The 22,348-nt window shown below is 40.7% G+C and overlaps 2 protein-coding genes across 3 annotated transcripts in view; both read left to right on the top strand.

The window, feature by feature from the left end:
- The window catches only part of myo15aa (myosin XVAa), a 52,238-nt gene extending 33,910 nt beyond the window's left edge, over positions 1 to 18,328 (top strand). The window contains exons 37-68 of the mRNA XM_076883561.1: positions 383 to 474; positions 1,594 to 1,729; positions 4,901 to 4,965; positions 6,190 to 6,327; positions 6,438 to 6,498; positions 7,355 to 7,502; positions 7,597 to 7,690; positions 7,778 to 7,898; positions 8,004 to 8,119; positions 8,240 to 8,299; positions 8,564 to 8,639; positions 8,752 to 8,867; positions 8,966 to 9,084; positions 9,298 to 9,439; positions 11,002 to 11,113; positions 11,221 to 11,295; positions 11,448 to 11,650; positions 11,917 to 12,041; positions 12,167 to 12,230; positions 12,360 to 12,432; positions 12,624 to 12,697; positions 12,800 to 12,882; positions 12,978 to 13,108; positions 13,189 to 13,283; positions 13,591 to 13,668; positions 13,815 to 13,911; positions 14,029 to 14,189; positions 14,457 to 14,590; positions 15,774 to 15,907; positions 16,281 to 16,414; positions 16,708 to 16,848; positions 17,513 to 18,328. Of these exons, the coding sequence (XP_076739676.1) occupies positions 383 to 474; positions 1,594 to 1,729; positions 4,901 to 4,965; positions 6,190 to 6,327; positions 6,438 to 6,498; positions 7,355 to 7,502; positions 7,597 to 7,690; positions 7,778 to 7,898; positions 8,004 to 8,119; positions 8,240 to 8,299; positions 8,564 to 8,639; positions 8,752 to 8,867; positions 8,966 to 9,084; positions 9,298 to 9,439; positions 11,002 to 11,113; positions 11,221 to 11,295; positions 11,448 to 11,650; positions 11,917 to 12,041; positions 12,167 to 12,230; positions 12,360 to 12,432; positions 12,624 to 12,697; positions 12,800 to 12,882; positions 12,978 to 13,108; positions 13,189 to 13,283; positions 13,591 to 13,668; positions 13,815 to 13,911; positions 14,029 to 14,189; positions 14,457 to 14,590; positions 15,774 to 15,907; positions 16,281 to 16,414; positions 16,708 to 16,848; positions 17,513 to 17,614 (3,500 nt within the window). The 3' untranslated portion in view covers positions 17,615 to 18,328. The remainder of the gene's footprint in view (positions 1 to 382; positions 475 to 1,593; positions 1,730 to 4,900; positions 4,966 to 6,189; positions 6,328 to 6,437; positions 6,499 to 7,354; positions 7,503 to 7,596; positions 7,691 to 7,777; positions 7,899 to 8,003; positions 8,120 to 8,239; positions 8,300 to 8,563; positions 8,640 to 8,751; positions 8,868 to 8,965; positions 9,085 to 9,297; positions 9,440 to 11,001; positions 11,114 to 11,220; positions 11,296 to 11,447; positions 11,651 to 11,916; positions 12,042 to 12,166; positions 12,231 to 12,359; positions 12,433 to 12,623; positions 12,698 to 12,799; positions 12,883 to 12,977; positions 13,109 to 13,188; positions 13,284 to 13,590; positions 13,669 to 13,814; positions 13,912 to 14,028; positions 14,190 to 14,456; positions 14,591 to 15,773; positions 15,908 to 16,280; positions 16,415 to 16,707; positions 16,849 to 17,512) is intronic.
- A 531-nt stretch (positions 18,329 to 18,859) lies between these two features.
- llgl1 (LLGL scribble cell polarity complex component 1) overlaps positions 18,860 to 22,348 on the top strand; it is a 34,776-nt gene continuing 31,287 nt past the window's right edge. Inside the window, exon 1 of one of the 2 annotated variants that reach the window (XM_076883002.1) lies at positions 18,860 to 19,282. In XM_076883002.1, the coding sequence (XP_076739117.1) occupies positions 19,202 to 19,282 (81 nt within the window). In that variant the 5' untranslated portion in view covers positions 18,860 to 19,201. The remainder of the gene's footprint in view (positions 19,283 to 22,348) is intronic. The other variant, XM_004575821.5, reaches the window with a different exon arrangement.

Below are 22,348 nucleotides of genomic sequence, written 5' to 3' on the forward strand. Positions count from 1 at the left end.
TGTCACAGAGCTGCACTTTGGCAACAAAAATGGAAGAGTTGGGAAAGTTTGAAAGTCTTGTGATCTTGAAACAGTTTCCTGTGTGTTGTCCGAAGAGAGAGAGAGACGTAGATAAAAAGCTGGATCAATTAATCAAGGTTTCTGCAACAAATGTGACAATCAAAACCGTGAAAAAACAATGAACTGACTTAGGTTGCATTTTTGAGAATAAGACATTTTGATCAGTGACTAACAACCTTTTCTCTACAGTTAAAGTAAACCTGATCACCTGATAAAACATGCTTGATTAAAAGAAAGAAAATATCAAACATGACAGTTTCTGTGCACTAAAAACACTGAAAATACAATGTTTAAAGCATTATTGCTGTTTGTCTGTGTTCAGAGTCAGAAACATTGAGCGAGGGTCAGCCTCAGAGAGGGATGGACCGCTACCTGGACAGCCTGTTTGACCCTGTGCTGTCGGACAGCAGCACGGTGAGTGCTCGTCCTGATTTCTCATAAACTACACATGTCAACCAACTATTTCCTCTTTGTTTTTAAAATTGCTGTAGTGTTATGAAACTAACACGCAAAATAGTAATAAATGATTGCTTGGTATAATCTTTTAAGTCATCTACCAGGTGAAATACTCGACAGATGACCATATTACTGCATTGCCACTGCTTTCATTTTGACAAAGACTTTTCACTATAAATGTGTCTATGTAGAGCTGCAAGTGCTTTCCTGCCACTGCAACTCAAAGCTTATTACTTCTTTGTTCAGTTATATTAATTATATTATAAGACCAATCAGTTAATTGCCGACCTAAAAGAAAAGTAATAATACAGGTGGATAGCTCTGTGTCATTGATCTGTCCTCTGAGTGTGAACAGAAGAGTGCTGATGGAGGAATTGAGCATGTGATCCTCGGCTTGTGTTTGGGTATGAATGGAGCACACGGGACGGCTGATTAGGTTACCGAGTGACCTACCGTATATGACCGCAGCAGCAGTCAGCATAAACGAGTCACCGTGTGGGGAAAAGATTCCGCTCATAGCTTCATCTTTTGTTTATTAGTGGAAACAAAACGAGTTCAGCGTCCTCATCACTCGGGTTGCACAGGAAAGGTTGCATCAGGAATGTTTTAGGGCTTTGAGTAGTATATATCAATGGCAATAGTTAAAATAAAAACATAATATCTGTGTTTGGCAGAAGTCTTGATAGACCTGTTTAGATTTTCTTGAGCAGTTTTGGCTTTAAAATCATCTGACACTGGAAACAAAGTAGCTGAGAATTTCAGTCAGCTCAGGAGAATGAGGTCTGTCATGTAGTGGTGAATTTTGTTGTAGTCCATTTAGTGTCTTTATGCTGGAGCCTCTCCTCCTGCGTGTACGGTACTTCCTGGAGAGTATACTGTTCCTGCAGCTCTGGCTCAGAGAGGGTCTAAATCAACCAATCCAGTTCACTCCCTCTTGCTTGTTGTCTTAGTCCCTCTCCTTCCCTCCCTGCTTCTGACACCTTTTCTTTTTCCACTTCAAGCCCCTTAAACTCCAGTTTCTCAACTATAAGCATCCCTTTCCTTCTGCTGAGTCTCCTGCTGCTCTTTGCTCACCAGGACATGGAGAAGAGTGGAAGTTTGTCAGAAAGGATGAAGGGAGGAGGAGGTATAGGCATCACAGGAGAAGGAAGGGAAGAGGGAGAGAGTCGTCCAGCTTCCAGCCGGCCTTATCCACCAGGAATACATCCTGGAGGTAAACACTGAGTGCTGTGTGTATTTGTTGTTATGTGTGTCAGTGCTGATTGGCCATATGTTTGTCTCTGGACTTCTATTTTTTTTGCTGCCTATATTTTGTGTCTAAGCGGATATTGCTGTTTCCAGAATTAGTGGCACCTTTCTCCCTTTTTGTCTGTGAATATTTTGCTGGACTTTTCATTTTCAGACATTTCTTTTGTCCTCACAGCTCACTCTCTCTGCACTGACATTAATAATTCAGCTTAACCTAAGCGCTCCTAAATCATTGGCTTTTGTCTCAGGCTAATAGAGTTTCCCTTTGTTTCTCCTTTGTAAGCTCCTCCTCAATAAATTAATAATAACGCATTTAAAATGTTTTGGTGATGCTTTATTATCAACCTACTTTCATTCCCATAGTAACAGGCAGACAGAGTATTTCTTTATTGGTATCTTAAAGGCAATGAACAGACCTGAACTTTAAAAGTTTAACTTTGAGCTGTTGGCTGTATTGACTGTCCTCATAGATAATACATTAAAAGCCATTCACTATAACAGGTGACTGTTATTTCTCTTAAACACCAGTCATTACAAATTGATCACTTTCCACACATCTAGTAATGTTAAGTACCTGGTACTATTTTTACTGGCTCTTGTGTGCTCGACTGTAAAATTCCAGAATTTTTATTTATTATTTTACCTTCACAGTTTCCTCTTTTTTCCCCTCTAATGTACTGATGCCAGGCTTACGGCACTGAGCAAAACTCACATAGTGACAGTGCCAACATGCTGATGTTACACTGGTTTGATGTTTATCATCAGCAAGCATGTTTGCTTTACTTCTAAAGCAGGGTATTGGACAAATTGAGATTTTGACCTGACATGTGTTCAAAACGCAAATCTAAAAAGAGGAAACCATACAGTATCAAACAGCACATACTGTAGAGAAATATTGGACTTTTAAGACCAACACTGATAACAATATTTGGTGATTTAAAAATCTGATATCCTGATATATCACCAATGCTTTTTTTCCCCCTTTCAGACACATGAACAAACAGATTTCCCTAGCGCTTGCTTATTTACTTGCTTGCATATTTCCTGAGTCTGATTGGATAAACTGGTTGTTATGCTTATGGTGTTTCAAACATGTGTGTTGCCCTCTGCTGGACGACCTAAACAACGTCAACTCCCAGGACACGATTGAAGCATGTTTCACCTGTCTTTACTTTTTTGTTACATTCTCATTTGTCAGCCGTTATGTTATAAGTGTGACAAATAGCTGATATTGGCCAGTAATATCATTCCACTGATGTGCTCTAACAGTTACTACTACTTTACTCAATAGTAAAAATGTTAATTTTACAATGGCTCCAGCGTAAAGCTGAAAAATAAACCGAACATTGGCATGAAACTAATTTCTGAGATTTGTAGAAAGACCCTTTGCAACAGTGTTAATTTTGACAGCAAATTTTGATTTAGTTGTAGTCACAGACTTGACTATGATGTCATTTAGTTTTAGTCGACTAAATAGCTCATGATGAAGTCAAAAGCTGCCCAGCAAATTGGGGAAGTTGGTTGTGTTTTCACTGATGAGATTTGCTCAACACGATTTACAAAGTGTCTTATTTTCCTTGCCATCAAATGTAAAATGTGTACATGTGTCTACTCTTCTCTTCCTCCCAAGCGTTGACATTTTGTCGTGTTTTCATGAGAATCGGGGAGCATGGGAGCTGGTTGTAGTTTCCCTGGGGCGGCTCAGACGTGCGTGTCCAACCTCACAGCACAAGATTAGTTCTGCTTGGATCACTTCCAAACTCGCTTTTCTGTACAACTTAATTAGTTCTGATTGGATCTCGTCTCTCCAGAATGTTTTCATCTTGTTTTTTATTTGTTGAATGCATCAATACATTTTATCATAGATTTTGTCGTCCTGCATAAGTTTTTATTAAGTTATTGTTCTCATTCGAAAAAACAAGGTTGTTGATGAAAACTATAATTAAAATTATTTTTCAACATAATTAACAAAGCGATAAATACAGCACAAACATCTTCACACCAGCACTGATACAGAGCAGAAAAACATAACAGCTTCTTCATACAAATTGTATGAATACAGAAGTTGTTTGCTCAGCTTTAAGGACTTTTCTTGTCGTAGTCATGTCAGCACCTGCCTGATAACAAAGACACGGAAAGTGCCTCATGGCCTTGAACAGAGTTTACAGTTAGATTTGAACCTGTTGCTTCCCATCTTCACACACGCACACACTTTGTACTCTTTGTACAAGATGTTACAGTCACATACCAGCAGAACACAGAGATTAGAAAAGCTGAAACAGGTTTTCCATTACACACTCAGCAGGATTTGTCTGGGTCAAAGTTGGGGAGTAATAAACACATTAATATTGATGTTCTATGAACCACAGCATCAGTGTGGCTAATAACGACCACTCTGACATATTTTATTTCTGAATCTGAACTTGATCATACCTTGTTTGTCGTAAAATGTGAAATATTTCCCAGTCACTAACAATGTGTGGACTAACTGCCACTTAAGACCTGTCTATCTTCCTTTTCCCTGCCTGCTACTCCTCAAGCTGTGCCAGTGCTTCCAGTAGCAGGAGGAATGATGCCCCCAATCCCTGCTATGCCAATCCCCTCCCACCACCATCATCACGAGCAACATCAACAACAGCAGCAACAACAACAATACCACCAATACAACCGACCCCAACACCCCTACCACCGTCAGCAATCGTTTTCTGCCACCACTCCTTCTAGTCGTGTAGCACCCACGCAGTCACCCACTCGCACCCCCGCTGCTGCCCCCGCAGCTACCCCTGCTGTTGATACCAATGTCGCTTCCAACGTGTCTGTTGTCCCGGGTCTGCCTGCGGCGCCCTCACTCCCAGCCATGCCTGTGGTTCCAGGCTTGCCTGTGATGACAGGTGTGCCAGGTAGAATAAAAGGATGTGTGTTAGGTTTTCCAGCATGTTTGGCCTGAAGTGTTTGGGCATGATGGACTCCTTTATTTCTTTTTTCTTTAATTAAAGCCAGTTTCAAGTTTTTTTGTGTTTGTTTTTTATGTGGGGTTGCAAAGTTCATTCGTGTGGTTTGTTTTAAACAGATAATTCTGTTTCTTGTGCTCTTAGTGCAGCAACAACATAACAGTTATATGTTTGTGCTTCTCCAGGATCGGAGCAAGTGGTACTGACTCAGCAGCAACAAGCCATCATCAACCAACAAGCCATCATTCTGGTCTGACATCATTTCTCTGAACAACTCTGATATTAAAACCACTGTTCGTACTGGGCGATACAGTTCTGTGTAAAAGAGAGACTGTACAACACTTACACCTAATGATTCAGTAGTTTGTAGGAACACATCTAGCAGCAATAACTTGAAGTAATCATTTTCTGTGTGACCGGTTTGTCACATAGTTGTGGAGGAATTTTGGCCCGCTCTTCTTTACAGCGTTGTTTCAGTTCACTGGGGTTTGTTTATGCTTTCTCTTAAGGTCACATCACAGCTTTTCAGTCAGGTTTCACTGGACCATTGCAACACATTGATTCTTTTCTTTTTCAGCCATTCTGTTGTAGATGTGCTGCTATGCTGGGGATCAATGTCCTGTTGAATGACCCGGTTTAGGCCAAGTTTTAGCTGCCTCATGTAGACAGACATCACATTGTATTTTCTTTCTGCACCAAAAATATGACACAACAATCTAGTTTTTTGTTTGTTGGTTTTTTAGACTTGTTCAGTATATTTCCAACTTTCCAACTTACCTAATATTCATATTTAACATGCTAACTGATGGCTGCAGAGGCTTACATGTAGCTAATGGGTGTTTTGCAGTTCTTCTGAGTATTGCACTGTCTGACCTTAACTCGTGAATGCACCAGAGCAGCAAAGCGCCAAAACATCTGATTTTATAGATGTGCTCACACTTGCTGATGATCAGCTAATCCATTACATTTGATTTGCTGCTACTTACCCTCTCAATTTCAATGGAAACATTAATGGTGAACTTTTTTTACAGGACTGCACAGAGTCTTTTTCACATGGCTGTACGAGCAAATGAAGTATGATAAAACTGTCTTTATGCAGTCAAATGCTAAAAAGATAATGCTGCACTCTGAGCCCTTAAACTAATGTTTAAGTGAAAGATACCATAATCAGTACCACTTTCACATTTGTATGTCACAGTACACATGACGCTAAAGGCTGTACTACCAAAATACTTGGATAATCTAAGCAGTTAATTCATTTATTGAGTGAAAATTGACAACTTTACAAATGTACCACATTACTTTACTGACTCCTGACATCAAATGTCTTGCCTAAACAAATGATATCAAGTTACAAATTGACACAGTTAACCTAAACATTAAGTTAAACCATAAAAGATGAATATGTTTTAAACATAGGTATAAACTGTTGTTTACTAAATATTGAATATATGTTGGATTGTTTGTGTTGCAGGCCCAGCAGATGACGATGCAGGCCATAGCAATCCAGCAGCAAATGTTGTCTTCTTTCCCCCCAGCTGCTCCAGCCCCACAGTCACCACCCTCATACTATCACGCGCACTCACAACAGCGCTCACGCACAGCCAGTCCTGTGAGTAAACACACACGCTGCTGTGTTGATGTAACGTTCAATACACTTTATGCATGCAAATCTGAAATATAATCTTGAAGCCGTATCACTTATTGTTGTTTTTCCTGCAGACCAAAGAGAGTGAGGCGTCTCTGCACAAGCCAAGCGCTGCCGCTGTTCAACGGAAAACGAGTATGTGGTACACTTGCTGTGCGGTTTCTGAATCAAAAAAGAGTGGAAATAAAAATATTGGTGCATTGCAGCATAGTGATTTGTGGTTGGAAAGCCCACTGCAATAATTGAAAATGCAGAATTGAGTAACTGTCCTTAAATAAGTATATGATTATCACTTTAAGGAGTTCTCCCTGTGTGTCATGAGTCGCTGTGTGGCAGGCAGGAGTTGGACCCAAAATGCAGGCACTCAGGCATGAGGTTTAAACACAAAAAAACTGAGCTTTATTTGCTGGCAGGGGAAAGTCATAAAAAAGCAACCTAAACTGGAAACTCATAAACAAACCTCACAGTGAGCCACAGGGAGATCCACACAGCATGAGGGACAACGCAACACTGACTCAGAGAAACACAGGGTTTAAATACACTGGGAAGTAACGAGGGGAATGAGACACAGAAGGAGAGCACAGCTGGGGGAAATCAGAACTGACGAGACAAGGAAGCGTAAACTGAACACACTGAGATAAGACAGAGACCTTCAAAGTAAAACAGGAAACACATAACACAGACTGAACAAAAGACACAGACTCACATGCAGGCACTACAACAGAGGGAACAGAGACGTGGGACCAGGGCAGACACAGACACTGACTGGACACGGGGATATAGCGGACAGGGGAGACAGCAACTAAGGATTACACAGAGACAAACCATAAGACATGACTCTAACAAAGAAACCAAAGACTAGAAATGATAAATAATATATAAACTCAAAACCCTGGTTCAACGACCCAGGCATCCTAACACTGTGGCTACAGGGGTTAGGGATGAACCCTGAACAAACCGGGTTCGTGTGTAATCAAACTTTTTATTCCAGGTCCATTACGTGGCCCCCCTCCTGAGGATGTGGTCCGCTCCACTGTGAGTAACACTGAGCACTTGGACCCCAGCCATGATATTAAAGACATTATCAAACAGCACCAGCCTGAAGGCACAACATCTTCCTCTGGATCTCCCACGCAAAGGTTAACACACACACACACACACGATGATGTGAGATATTGACGACTGTCATACTCTGTGGTATTTAATCTGTTCTGACTACTGTGGTGTGTGTAGGAGAAGTGATGGAAAGTTGTTTGGAAAGAAGCCAGACCCTCATGATGAAGCGATGGAGATCCTTAAAGATCAAATGGCAAACCCACCACAACCGGTATCCTAACTCCACACCTACCACACACACACACACACACACACACACACACGGCAAAACAATATCTAACCATTTTCCATATCTCAGACTCACAGAAAGACTTCGTCCGCCCAATCTAAAGAAGACAGGGGACACAAGACTAGCCAGAAAGCCAAGCCTCGCCCCCAAGGGCCATCTAGCTCCAACATAAGCCCCGCCCCTCCTCCAGGTAAATTTACACTGTAGAAATACCTGTGAATAAGCTCCAGATTAGACTGATACAGGTGTGTATTGTTCATGATATAAATAAATAAATGAATGTTCTTGCTTCCAGTCTCCAGAGAGTTGCCAGTTGAGGAGGAGATCATTCAGACTCAGCTCCACAGCAGAACCAGTGATGAATATTACACTTATTCCAACGTCCCGTGGAAACTCTACATGAGGAAAGAGGTTTGTTTTTACCTCAGTTTTTTTTTTAGCTAAGTACAAAAAATGGAGCTGTAAACCCCAACGTCAATATAATCATTTACATAAAAATACAGTTTATTTATGTCTGTCCTCCATTTACAGGTTTTTTATCCTAAAGAGAACTTGAACAATCCACTGATCCTGGATCTGATCTTCAGACAGGTTGGTTTATAAATCCAATAACTGTCAATATTCATCATCTTTATTTATTTTGCTTTTATGCAATTCTTTGTGTAAACTTGTGTAAATTATCATAGAGACCTCAGGGTGTCTTCCAGCTGGTCTAGTTAACAGTAATTATGGCAGTAGTTCAGATGGTCATGATTCATTAATATTAAAATGCTAAAATAGTGTCTGTGATGTAGTTATTTTTCACTCCAAGTGTTTCCCATTAGCACATTCCTATTCCTGGCTGTGTCTTCCCAGATTGTACATGACACCTTTTCTGAGGCTTGCATACGGATCACGCAGGAGGAGAGACAGAAGATGAAAGACCTGTTGGGTATGAAACTAGCATGCATGCTTTAAGGTTTATGACTTACTTGCATCTATGTGACGCTCTCTGTTGGTTCTCAGGAGTTCAAACCTTTACTGATCCTCTGTTTCTGTGACAGCGGAGAACAAGGTGGATCAGGTTTCAGGAACATACAATGAGAACGTGAAGAAGAAGGTGGTCACCGTGGCTAGAGACGAATGGGAGATCTACTTCTCTCGCCTCTTTCCAGCCTCTGTGAGCTGTTGTTTTGCTTGGCATAGATAAACTGAATTAATAAATAGTTTCATGTGTTTATATTGTGGTGTGTGTATATGGTTGTGTGTGTTTTCCAGGGCAGTGTCGGGACAGGTGTGCAGGTGTTGTCCGTGTCTCATAAAGGTATCAAGCTGCTGAAGATGGTGAAGAGCAGCTCTTCTGCTTCAGACTACTTCAGAGTGCTGAGGCCTTACAGGTGAGTCTCATACAACATATTCCTGTTAAAAAACCCTGTAAGTTAGATTGTTTTAAATGCATTTTCTTGTTTTAAAAACACAAATCAGATGCTAAAAAGAAGATCTGGCCATAGATCTTATTTAACTTTCTGTGTATACATGTCAAATGCCTGATTGCTTTGAACTATGACTTTAAGTTGACTTCCTGGTTTGGCGTATCACTTCCTTTGCAGCTATTCAGACATCCTGTTTGTGTCTATTCCATCTAAGAACATGCTTGAGTTCAACCTGACTAATGAGAAGCTGATCTTGTTCTCCGCCAAAGCCCCGCACGTCAAGCATATGACCGACTACTTCCTCACAGAGCTTAAGAAGGTCAGAGGAATGTTGTCAGTGTCTGCGTGTGACGAAGTGTGAATTATGAATGGATGAGTTTTTGTAATGCACACTGATTGGCACAATTAAATTAGATAACATTACTGTGTAAAAAAACTCATATAATTTTTTTTTAATATATGTATGCATGGGCTTTACTCCATGTCCTCTTTGATTTGAGTGTTTTTTTATTAACTTTCTATTTATTTATTTTTTTACTTTAAAAAGATGAAATTTCAGGTGTAATCCAAATTTATACTGATGCCATAACATTGACATCTAAGCGCGTTCACAGGGTGTGTAGTGCTCTTTATCCACGTGTGAAACTGGCTCAGTTTTCAGTGTCTTAAAATTATGTGCAAAAATAATTTTTTTTAATATTTTGCTTCCAAGAAGCCAGACTTTCTTGTATTTTTTTTAAAGTGGTTTTGAGCAATACTTTTAGAGTTTTTCTTTGGACATTTTCTTCTTTTTCCCTCATTTTCACTCCTTGTACCTGACCATTTTCAGAGGAATTTTTTGTTTTGTTTGTTAAGCCACTTAACACTGACCTCTGAATCATTCAAGCACCAAAAAAGGCGCTTGAGTCAAAGGATAAGTCTGTATTTTGTCTACATGTGACACACAACTTAGCAAAAAAAAAAAACAACAACAACAAAAAAACCAAACAGGCACTTTGTTTCTAGCAGCCTGTAAAAAAAAAAAAAAAAAAAAAGAAAATCCCCATTTCTGGAGCTGGATCTTCAAAAAATTCCAAAGACAACAGACATGAAATAGCAATTAGCAATTTTACACCAAACAGGTCCTTCCCAAAGAGCTGCTAGCTGAAACCTGGGTGTATACCGGCATGGTGTGCAGTGTGTCCTGACACGTGACCTCATCAGAAATGGTTTGAGTGGAAGCCATTCTTAAGGAACGGAAACGGGGAGAAAAGACTGAAGTGTGCCAAATAACCCAAGAAGTGGACTAAAAGTCAGTGACAACAGGTGTTATGCACTGATGAATCCACATTTCAAATGATCGGTTCAAATCATCATCAGTATGTACGGAGGAGGAGGTCGGGAGAGATGTACAACACTGAGCGTCTCCAGCCATCTAAAGCATGGTGGAGGCGCCGTCATGGTTTGGAGCTGCAGACTACTTAAACAAAGCTTGCCTGATGATTTCAGGCTGTGCTGAAGAATAAAAATGGTCACACAAATCTTGTATTTCTTGTATGCTTGCACATGTTTCAATAAATCAATGCACATATTTCCCATTTTCTTTGTAAAATACAAAACCATGAAGTGTGGCTTAAGACTTTTATACAGTACTGTATTATATGGCACTTTAACTATAAAATATCACTACCTTTATTTCTTTATTTTTTACTTATGGAGATGTGATCAGTACGCAGGAATAACTATTTAAGTTTATAAACTTTAAAACAAACCTACAGTGAGTAGCGCTGACAAACCCATGAATTCAAAGTGGACATTAAGCTGTGAGTGAGGAAAGGGATTTTCTTGGCACAAATGTTCTTTGGCTCTCTGCTGGATGTCAGCGTGCCCTGTCTTTGTCAGGACTCGGAGTATGTGGTGGCAGTGAGGAACTACATCACTGAGGACAGGACTCAGCTCAACTTCCACAAAGGCGACATCATCAGACTCCAGCACATGGACGGACTGGAGGCTGGTGAGATACAGGAACAATCCAACACTGAAAATTGTCACAGTGATAGATCTGCGTTCTGCCTCTGAATTATTTCACAGTGCCCATTTCATTGTGTGGTTGTATCTCAGGTAAACGTTATGGCTGCATTGTGAGGAAGAAGGTGATGCTTCTGGAGGAGCTAAAGAGAAACACCGCTGAGTTTGGTGCGTGTGGCGTGACCTTTCTTATTCTAGCTTTCTTCTAACATTTTGGAGTTTATTTATGTTGGTTGTGTGACGCAAAATCTTTACGACATTGAAGAGTCTCTATTTTGTGTGCAACCTTTTACTTATTTTGTGTGTGTGCATGTGTGTAGGCTGGCGGTTCGGCGCCGTGTATGGAAAGTCTGGAGTGTTCCCCAGCGAGTTCATCCGTCCTGTGGCTGCTCCGGACTTCTTGGTCCTGCCTCCTGAACGCGTGGAGCCCCGAGACCGGCAGGGACGAGTCGCTGCCTCTGCTGCTGTTGCCGTTGCGATGGGCTCAGCTGTAGCTGCTCATGAGCTCGACCTCTCTACCGAGGTGCTAACTGCATTTTTTTACTCTTTTTTTCTGCTTTTTCAAGCTTCCCACTGTCAGAATAATAGATTAAAGGCTAGTGTAACCTACAGAGCTCAACATGAAAAGTACCCTTACATTATGGTATTAGCCAGTGTTTATACAGCATACATTGGAATGCTTTGGTTAGCAGAAATGGAAATATTTTTTAGATAATTACACTGTTGGTGCTCCCAGTAAGTGACACTCTTGCTTTTGCTCCTCATGCTGTGGATTTGTGTGTGTCTCAGGTAGTGAATGAGATCTATGGAGACAGCCTGGGTGTCGAACTGGACGACCTGCCTCTGCACAGCAGCCAGTACCACATGGTTGAGTTTGCCAAGAAGTACTTCCGAGAAGCGCAGAGGAACAGGAGGTCAGACACACACATGTGCAGTGTCAAAAACAAAAAAGAGTTAGAAGGGTTCAATGTAAAGCTAAAATTTGCACTTACGGTGATAAATAAATAACCAAGAGTTGATTGTCTGCTTTTCCCCACAGTGATCAGAAAGCGAAAAAGGGGAAGGAGCTCAGGGACCCTGCTGACATGGTCAAATTCTCCAAGGTAATTCAAATCACAATCATGTCTCTGTGTTCAAATATATAGGATATGTTTCTCTGTGCCTGTGCACAGACATCTAAAATGTTTTTCTTGCCATCGTGTTCTGGTTTAACATCTTGTTTCTCTTTCTAGTCTCCAATCCAGGAGTCACTGATCGACTTCTCAGACAGTGGGATGAACCGAGTGGCTGCTGACATCTTCTTAGGTGAGAGCAGAGTGTGGAAACGAAAAGAAACATAGGAGGTTGAAGCAGAAGATAGCAGCATAAAATACGCATATATTTCGTGTTTCTTTGTGTTTATTTTTAGTTTATTTTTAGTATAAAAGCATTAATGTGCTTTAAACGAAATACATCTGAAAAGATGTGGTCCAGCTCCTTCTGTTTCTTTTGCCCAGCTATAATGAAGTTTATGGGAGACTTCCCAATGAAAGGCCAGACCGAGCAGGACCTGGTCACCACTATATTAAAGGTATGCTTACATCAGCAAATTGTCTATCCATTGTAATACTAAGACGAGGTCTGTGTGTGTGATTTTATGTTTTTCTTCATGCATGTGCTTAAACAAATCTAGTTAAGTGGTGACCATGGCCTGATGAAGGATGAAGCCTACTGCCAAGTGATGAAACAAGTTACTGTCAACACCAGCTCCAAACCGTAAGGCTTCCAGCGCTCGCTTGTTCTTAAAGAGCGGTGACATGATCGTGGAGAGGCTTTAATCTGTGGCTGTGTGCGCGCTTCTCTGTGTGCAGGGACAGCTGTCAGAGAGGATGGCGGCTGATGTATATTCTCACATCTTTCCATCGGTGCTCTGATGTTATGAAGCCGTTTCTGTTGACGTTTCTCCAGGATGCATGTGCCAGCCCTGGTTTGCAATACCAAGGTGGGCATCGTGTTCATCAGTCCATCTCTTTTGATCTTCACTGGTCTAAAGTGTTTACTAGCTGCTCTTCCAATTGACAGGTATTGCCAAGGCATGCGAGCAGAATCTGAGGAGGACTTTTCAGTATGGCGGGCGTGTGCAGTATCCCAACAGCATGGAACTCAAAGCAATGATGGTTAGTTTGTAAATAAGCTACACAGTGTTCCTTTGTGGCTTGAAATATGTCAAAATTGTAGGGATTGCTAACATTTATTAACTTAAAGTGTCAACACGTGTTTAAAAATACGGAAAAACAATCGGGATAGTCCTGTATAGTCTCCTTTATCAGGTAGATCAGGCCGTGCTAATTAATCTACAGCGATATCTTTCATATTGTGGTGTCTGTCTGTCATGTTCAGATGTGACTTTGCTACATGACTTCTCAGTAACAGCTGTGGATAGCAGTGTGTGACGTTTCCCTCTGATTTGTTGTCCGTGTACAGGCCGGGCGTAGCTCCAAGAGACAGCTGTTCCTGCTCCCAGGTGGCATCGAAAGGCACTTAAAAATCAAGACATGCTCTGTGAGTGGAAAACACACACACACACACACACACACACACACACACACACACACACACACACACACAGAATGGCTGCAGTCTCTAAATGTAAAACACAGATGCCGAATTTGTAGCCTGTAGTGGCATATTTGCTTTTTCCTTATCAGGTTGCTTTGGATGTGATCGAGGAGCTTTGCTTTGAGATGGGACTCCAAAGAATGGAGGCACTGGATGAACATGCCGTCTTTCTGGTCACACACAAGGGTAACAAGGATCTCTTGTTTTAGTGGAGCTCTAAAATGCTAACATTTCCTTTTGCCGAGTTAGATATTGTTACACGTTTTGGATAATAGATGGTTACTAAAGTGTCTTTCTGTGTAGGTCAGAATGTACGTCCCCTGAACAAGCGAGAGTACATCCTGGACATCGCTACAGAGGCCGAGCCCGTGGATGCCAACTACAGTCTTTGGTTCAGACGGGTTATATGGAGTCTAGCTCTCAAACTTGACAATGAACTTTATGTCACCATGCACTATAACCAGGTATAAATCTCATTTCACAGAGCTGTAGATTGAAGCAGTCCTGAAATTTTAGCTCACGTGCTAAAAATTTGTGACATCCTAATATTTCATTGGATAGCTGACATCTTTTTTTTTGTGGCCACATACGTCATCACCACCTGATGAGGGTTTGTTTTTTTTTGTGGTCGGGCGGTGTGCATAGAAGTACATCTTGTTTCGTCTTCTCATCAGTTGATATTTGTCATAGAAACAAGACGGACTAATGCACATTGTGCATCTCTTTTCAAGGTGTTGCCAGACTACCTGAAGGCCTTGCTGAGTGTGGTTCCTCAGGGTAAGCCCAGTGAACAGCATCTGCAGCAGATTACCAGGCTGGCTGCCCTACAGCATCGTGCCAAAGACACCATCTACCTCCCCACCCTGTAAATATATCCATTTGTTGTTGGAAACCTTTTGCATGCTAATGTACCAACTCACACTTGCATATCAATTACTTTTGGGCAAGTTACTAGTGATACAAGGGACAAATTAAAGGTAGGTTTATGTTGATTTTTTGTCACCCATCATATCTAATCATATCTATGCAATCAACATGTGACTGAAGTGCAGACTTTTAGCTTTAATTCAAACGGTTTAATGAAAGTGTTCCATTCACTTTTTAGGAATTAAATTGATTCAAAGTGATTTAAATTAAAGTTATCTAAAGAAACCAGTGATTGAGACTTTTAGTAGCTTAATTTTTTCCAAACAGTAAGACATGGCTGACTTACAGAAGAGCATGTTTGGCCCAGATATCCCTTTTCTACTATTTCTGATATTGTGGCTATATCACAAAGGGCTGAGAAGGTTGCTGCTGCATCCAGGGACTAAGTTAGTTACCTAAGGGTTTTATATAACAACACTCTTTAAAATGTAGTAAGATAATAATAGTAGACCCAGGACTGAACCTTGGGGAAACCTACAGGTTGGAGAAGCAGTGGAAGAGAATGTACGGTATCCCTGAGAGGTCAAACGTACTGCAACGTAAAAGAACACAAATAGAAAAATGTTCCAAAAGCACACAAAACACAATGAAAATTCATCAGGTTAGACCATTACATGGTATGTTGAACAACTAATATAAAACATTCATCTACAGTGTTATATGTATCATTCAATTACAACTTTACTTCCTCACAACAGCTACAAATCCTCAGGTTCTGTGTCTCAGTCGAATCCTTTGGATGTCTCTGTTTCTCTCATTTCCACAGCTGTTCTGTAAGATTTTCTGCTAAAAAAACACTTTTGTTGTGTTTTGGGAGCTTTTTTCCCCCAACTTCCACTGTGCTATTTATCTTTTTATTTTTTATTTTTGCTTTACATCTGTTGTGTGTTTCTTTTTTAATTTCATTGTGCATTTTTGTGTTTTTATGTGCTTTTGTAGCATTTTTGTATTTTTCTGGCCTTTTCTTATGCTGCAGTCTTTTTGACCTCTCAGGGCCACCATACTCTGCTTTGCACATTGTCGGCTTGCACAGAAAAATACACCTAACATGCACATGTATAATTTGATCTGCTGTCTCTCAATTACACCTTGTTCCCTCTTTGTGTGTGCGTGTGTGTTAGCCGTGAGGTGCAGGAGTGTATCCCTCCGCAGTTCTACAGCAAACAGGGTTCACAGCAGTGGCTGAACATGACAACACAACACATGCAGCAGGTCCAGCCCTTAAACCCACACCAGGCCCGTGCGCAGTTCCTTGGTAAGACAACAGTTCTTTGTGAGTGTGAAAGATACTCACAATTTGGCCATTTAACTTTTACATATGTCCTATAATATTAATAACTTTTGTATTGTTAATAGCAAAGCCCATTGCATGTTCTGTCACAATTCTATTAGGATAAACATCTGAAACATCTGGTAAACAAAAAAAAGGCTTATTCTGATCCCAAATAGCAGTTCTAAGTTGATATGAGTGCAGCAAGGTGTCTTCTTAGAGCATTTTTGTTGGACCAGTGGGAAAGAAAATGTTCAAAAGCACGCTGAGTTGTCGCGACATTTTCTGTAAACATCTTTACCTCGCAATTTGAATGCGGCAGCTTATCAGAAGTGAGCTTTGGTGTGTTTTTGCCCAGGTCTGGTCAGTGCCTTCCCCATGTTTGGCTCCTCCTTCTTCTACATCCAGAGTTCTGGCTCTTCGTCCGTCCACGCCCCATGCATCCTGGCTGTTAATCTGAACGGGCTTCATTTTCTTAACAAGGACACACATGTGAGTCAAACAAGCATTTTACCCTTTTACTGATCTATTGTGATTGAAAAATACAAAAAAGGCAGGAATTTTATTATATTTCAACAAAGCTTTTGGCTCCCCCTCTTGGTTATGGTGTTTACTGGCTCTCCCATCCATCATTTTTTAATAAAATCTAAATTACAAATAAAAAAAAAATCTGTGCAAGAGAAAATATAACCTTTAAAACTTGAGATATTTAATTTTATATTTTATGTCTCTGTGTCCCCTGAATGCCTATTTATATGCACATTGGTGTGTTTGTGTGTGATTAGGAGACTATGGTGCGTTTTCCTCTGAAGGAGATTCAATCAACTCGCACTCAGAGGCCAACATCTGGCTCCAGTTACCCATATGTGGAGATCATGATAGGAGACCTGCTTAACCAGCGTGTCACACAGCTGCAGCTGGAGCAGGTGGGTGTATAAGACATAGATGGAAGATTTAGATGTGTGTGTGTAACAGTGTCTGTATTTACAGTGACACATTTCTGCAGTCAACATGTGACTGAGGTGCAGACTTTTAGCTTTAATTCAAGGTGTTTAATGAAAGTGTTGCATCAACTTTTAAGGAATTAAAGTGATTTTTATACGCAGTACCCCATTTGCGAAAATCTTTCGCAGTCAACGACAGCTTGAAGTCTACAACCCAGGGTCATCACCAAATGCTTGGTTTTCTCTCTTGAGATGCTCCCCCAGGCTTTTACTCCAACCACATTCAGTTGCTGCTTATTTGTGGGTCTCTGCCTTCAGTTTTGCATTTGAAAACTGAAGAGCATGCTTTATTGGTTTCAGAAAGATATCCCATTTCTTTGCCTTGAGAAACTTTTGGGTTGCTTTTGCAGTTAATGTGTTATAATCTGCAGTTTGAATCTGCATCAATCTGAAAGTCTGGACTTCAATCAAATATTGATTCATTTGAAATTCACTCTGATGGTGTACACACGAAAAATTACAAAAGGAAAAAGTGTCCACAAACTTTTGCCCCTTTCTCCCCTAACTGTACCACTGAGCAGTCTATATTCACTCTTCATCTTAAGTCCAGTGTTGTTTCTTTAAGGGTCTATATGATGTTTTCCAGGGCCTGGAGCTTTGCCGAGTCATCGCCATGCACGTGGAGAACATGCTGTCAGTCAGAGAGAAGAGACTCACATTGCCACCAAGTGAAATCACCCTCCTATAGCACAAACACGAGGATGACATATACATAGAAATCACAGTTTATGCCTTAAAAATGTACTCTACCTCTATTCGTAAGACAGGTTATTTTTGTATGTAAAGGCACTGTTATGTAAGTTGATAACTTGTTTATTGTGATGATTTTGAAAAAGTGCTTTTCCATTATGGCCATGAAAATGTTATTTTTTCTTAATTGATCAGCTGTTTTCTTAATGAATGATTTGGCACATAAAATGTCATTCATGTCAGTCACATTCTAGTTTTAGGAGAAACTTGAATGAATGCCTTAATCTTTAATGTTTATAATTTTACATAATCATCCAGAAATGTTTAAGATCTTGTCCAATATAACTATAAGGGTTAATGTCTCCTTGTTTCCATGCCCCCTCTTTAGAAGAATAGCATGATTTGCTTTGTTCTTGGGACAACATTAATTTAGTGTAATGGTGGCGCCAGTTTATTGCTGTATAACAAACAAACCCTTATAACCTCATCTTGGTTTTGACATTAATGGAAACTTTTGGTTTGATAGGATAAAGAACTTTTTCTGACACATCTCTTATTCTCTGCTTTGCCAAGGGGCAAAGTCTTTTTGGCACATAAGCTTTGAGGCCACATCACTAAGAGTTTGCACTAACTTAAATATTTTATTTTTACAATAATTTTTTTTTGCAAATAGCAGTTTTACATAATTATTGCATGTGAATAATAAATTAAAGCTTTAGTATAACAGTAGTGGTGTGTGAGTACTTTATTTTTTAGCAAATACACAGCAATGTATATGAGTTAGGTGGAATTAAAGAGTATGGAAAATCATTGGTGAATACAATACTACTAAAAAAAAACAACTAGTAAAATATAATTAAAATAAAATATATGCTAATTATAACCTTCAATTAATGGTCAGAGTTACCATTCTTTTCATGTTTTTCTTCCTAAACAGGACGTATAATCATGTTTGAAGTAGTCATTCAAACATGATTGAATCTGTCTGCTTCCATTATTTATCTTAAACCCAGTTTTTGACATCTTAAAAAAACAAATTTACAATAGTTAAGGTAAAATATTTACATTTTCTCCACAGTTTCGAGTGAGAAAAGTTAGCCGTTATTGGCTATTTAATCTCTGGCCGTTCCATTTTGTTTAAAGGAACTCCCAGTTGTCGCAGTGTACAAACTCAAGCAGCTGGGACATACCGCCGGTGTATCCTGTGCTACAAACCGAGCATCCGTCTCGCGAGCCCTTGGTTGTGTAGGCGTTGCTGAGTAATTGCTCGCAGATTTCCTCGTCCCTATTGGTTACCAATAACGGGATCCGTGTGAACCGGGAAGAGGAGGGAAGGGAGGGGGGCTGCTGTGGTCAAACCCACCAGGACCTAAACAGCACCAGGAGGGAGAGGAGGGAGGAGAGCCGCAGCAGAGGCAGTAGTGTTGTACCCCCGCTTTCAGCCTGCATGGGCTAGTCCGTTAGCTAGCTTAGCATCTTCCGACTGCGCCGAACCGCCTCTAGTCCCGCCGAGAAGCTCGGGTTGATACCTCCGTGTTACCCTCTCTGTCCCCTCGGTCCTGCCTCCCCCGTGACCGGCTTGAAGATGATGAAGTTTAGGTTTCGTCGGCAGGGCACCGACCCGCAGAGAGAGAAGATAAAACAGGAGCTTTTCGCCTTCAACAAGGTAAAGTAACGGGACAAGAGGAAAGAGAGGGAGATGGTATTCCTCCTCTCGCCTGGTTCCCCTAAACTAACAGACTTATTTTTTAAGTATGGATATATAAAAAAGCCAGTACTTTGCAGCTGAAGTCCGGCCACTCCTCTTGCGCTTGCTGTTTTCTGTCCTACTTCGCGGACAGAAAAACAGATTAGCTGTGAAGTGCGGGTGGTGTGTTTGCAGGGCGCTTTGTTGATGTGTGTTTAGTAGCTGTTGAGTTGTTTTCACGGCGTGTTAATTACCCCTCACCCAAACCAGGACCTCGCTCAAAGTGAGCACCGAGCAGCAATCAAGGAAAACTGTAGCGCTAATATTGCTGTAATTAACCAGCAACAGAGGATTGTGTGGGTGTTGGGGATTATCAGCATGCAGATTAACGGGATTAAATTACAATACATGCTTTTCCAGCAGTTTGATGCTTCGTGTGGTGTGACCCATCTGTCATGCAATGAGCAGGGGTGCCTCTCAGCGTGATGGCACTTTTTACTCCTCTCGTCTGGTTTTAGTAGAAGCTGCCAGAACTCTGCGAGCAGGTTTTTTTTTTAAATCTCTGCTGCTTTTTGTTATGCAGAGTCCTCATACCCCTTGTTCCAGTTCTTGGGGGTCTTTGGGTGCAGCCACGAGTGTCAGGTTTCATGCTGGCATCACATCCACATGGATATGAACCAGTTCATGTACAGTAAATCTGAGCGTCCTGTGGTAACATTCAGTGGTGGTGATAGTGGGTTTCCCCTCTGGACAGTCAATGTAAGAGCTCATTTCAGTTCCACTTTCAGTATAAGCTGAATCTTGTCACCCAGATCACTGTTGCTCCGCCGGTGGGAACATAAAAGCAGCTTGCACCACCCAGATCTGTGGAATGTACTGATAATTCTGCATATCCAGCGTCAGCTGTAGTAACTTACCTAACAGGTTGTTTCTAAGCTCATACTGAGCACTGCAGTGGCCTTGAACTCAGGTTAGATGAAGGCATGGTCTGCATGCTGTGTCTCAGAAAGTGTCCCAGAGAGCCGGGCTGTCTGAACCTTTTAAATGTTAAAAGAATCAAGTTTGTCCTGCACGCTGGATGTGATAGTGACATTAACCCTTCTCAGCAGGATTGTTTAGGACTGCGGTGCAAACAACACGATGATGACTGATGATCGTTAAGAATCAGCACTACAGTAGATTTATTTCTCCAGAATTAAGTACTTCAAGTCTGAAGTAAAAAGAGTCCTCTTTTAAGCCATTTTAGCAAATGAAAGAATAAGTAATATAAAAAAACACGAACCAGCGCATGTCCTGGAAAATATTAATCAGCCTTTCGTGGCTCCTAGAGTCGTACTTGCATGACCTTGCAGACTTGGGTAACCTCAGTTGTCTGAGTAGCATGAATGAGATTGCTCACTGTGGCCAGCACAGTGACATGAGCGCTTTGACAAACTGTCCTTACACCATCCCGCCTCAGTATCTGCATTCCAGTCGAGGCCCTCATTGAGTTTGCCATTGAACGGTTTTAGATTGTGGCTTTCCTTAGAGCCACAGCAAATAGTCGATTTGTCAGCTGGTGGATCTGACTGAAAATTAATCAGCAAGCATGTCTTTTGGTAATAGAATGATCAGGTGTTTGTTTTGTTCATTTAATTTAGTTATGGGATAAAACAACTCTCACAAATTTGAAAGTAATTGCTCTTGTTAACTTCTCAAAAATGAGGTGTGATCAGTTATTGTTTTTTTTTTTCTTTGTTTTTCTGTTACTTATTCCTGATGATATCCTATGTGGAAGTAAGCTTTTGTGTGAATGTGGCTCAGGCGGGCAAAAACTCCAGAGCAATCAGTTTGACATCATTGTTGCCGTTACACAGCTATCAGAAATGTGTTGACGAGAGTGATTTAACGAGAGTTGGTGTAGTGCCGAGTCATATCTGATAAATATATTTTGTATTATGTCTAACCAAACGAGACATCTGAGAGAATCGCCCACTAGATAAATGCCTTTGTGGTAGGAGAGTACAGTTAGGGCCATTATTTGTTGGACAAAGACATCATTTTCTGTTGTAGTTTTTCTTCCATACACCATCACAGAGGATTTAAAATCAAACAACCGGGATGTGGTTGAAGTGCAGACTTTCAGGGTCATTTTAATAGGTTCAACAAAAGTGCTGCGTTAACTATTTAGAATTCACAGCCATATTTTTCACAGTCATCCATTTTTAGAGACTGAAAATAAATTGGAAAAAAAATGAGGGATTTAAGGAATCCATGGAGATCATGAAATGCTACGTTTCCCACCATGAGACGCTCTCCTCGGCCTCTGCTGCAGCCAGCTTCAGTTCCTGCTTGTTCAAGGGTCTTCCTTCAGTAACTAAAATGACATGCTCTGTTGGGATGAGATCAGTTGATATTTATTTTTCCTTGACAAACTCTTGGGATGCTTTTGCAGTCTGCTTTGGGTCATTAACTGTCTTCACTGTGAAGTACCATCTGGTCAGTTTTCAGCTAGATCTGAGCAGAGGCTCTGGTCCTGTACATGTCACAGTTCATCCTGCTGTTTCTGTCAGACTAGACTGTGGCGATGATGCACCTCCCTTCCAAAGGAGTGTTCTTGTTGCTCGGTTAGATGTTGAAAGTAGTTCTGTCATGAAACATTTTAGTTGTCTTCTGTGGTCTTTGAGGCCTTTCGGCTTTTCTAAGTATGTGTCAGATTGTTTGGTCACTTCTAAAGTTTTTGCTGTTTCTCTAATTGGTTTATTTTACTTTTTCAGCTTTCTCCTTCACTTGCACTGACATCTCTATTTATCTCTTACCCATAATTCCAATAAACAGGTACCAAATGGGACATCAACTACTGATCTTTTATCTGCTATTTTGTTATGGAATAATGAGGGAACAGGCTTCACCTGCCCATCCAATTAATTTGGACTCTCTGAAAATGAGGGACTGTGTATAAAACTTACTGTAATCCATAAACAGTTAATGCAACACTTTTGTTAAACGCCTTGAAAAGAAAACTGAAAGTCTACACTTGAATCATATCTTCTTTGAGTTGTAAAG

The sequence above is a fragment of the Maylandia zebra genome, linkage group LG4 (genome assembly GCF_041146795.1).
Source record: "Maylandia zebra isolate NMK-2024a linkage group LG4, Mzebra_GT3a, whole genome shotgun sequence".
NCBI lineage: Eukaryota > Metazoa > Chordata > Actinopteri > Cichliformes > Cichlidae > Maylandia > Maylandia zebra.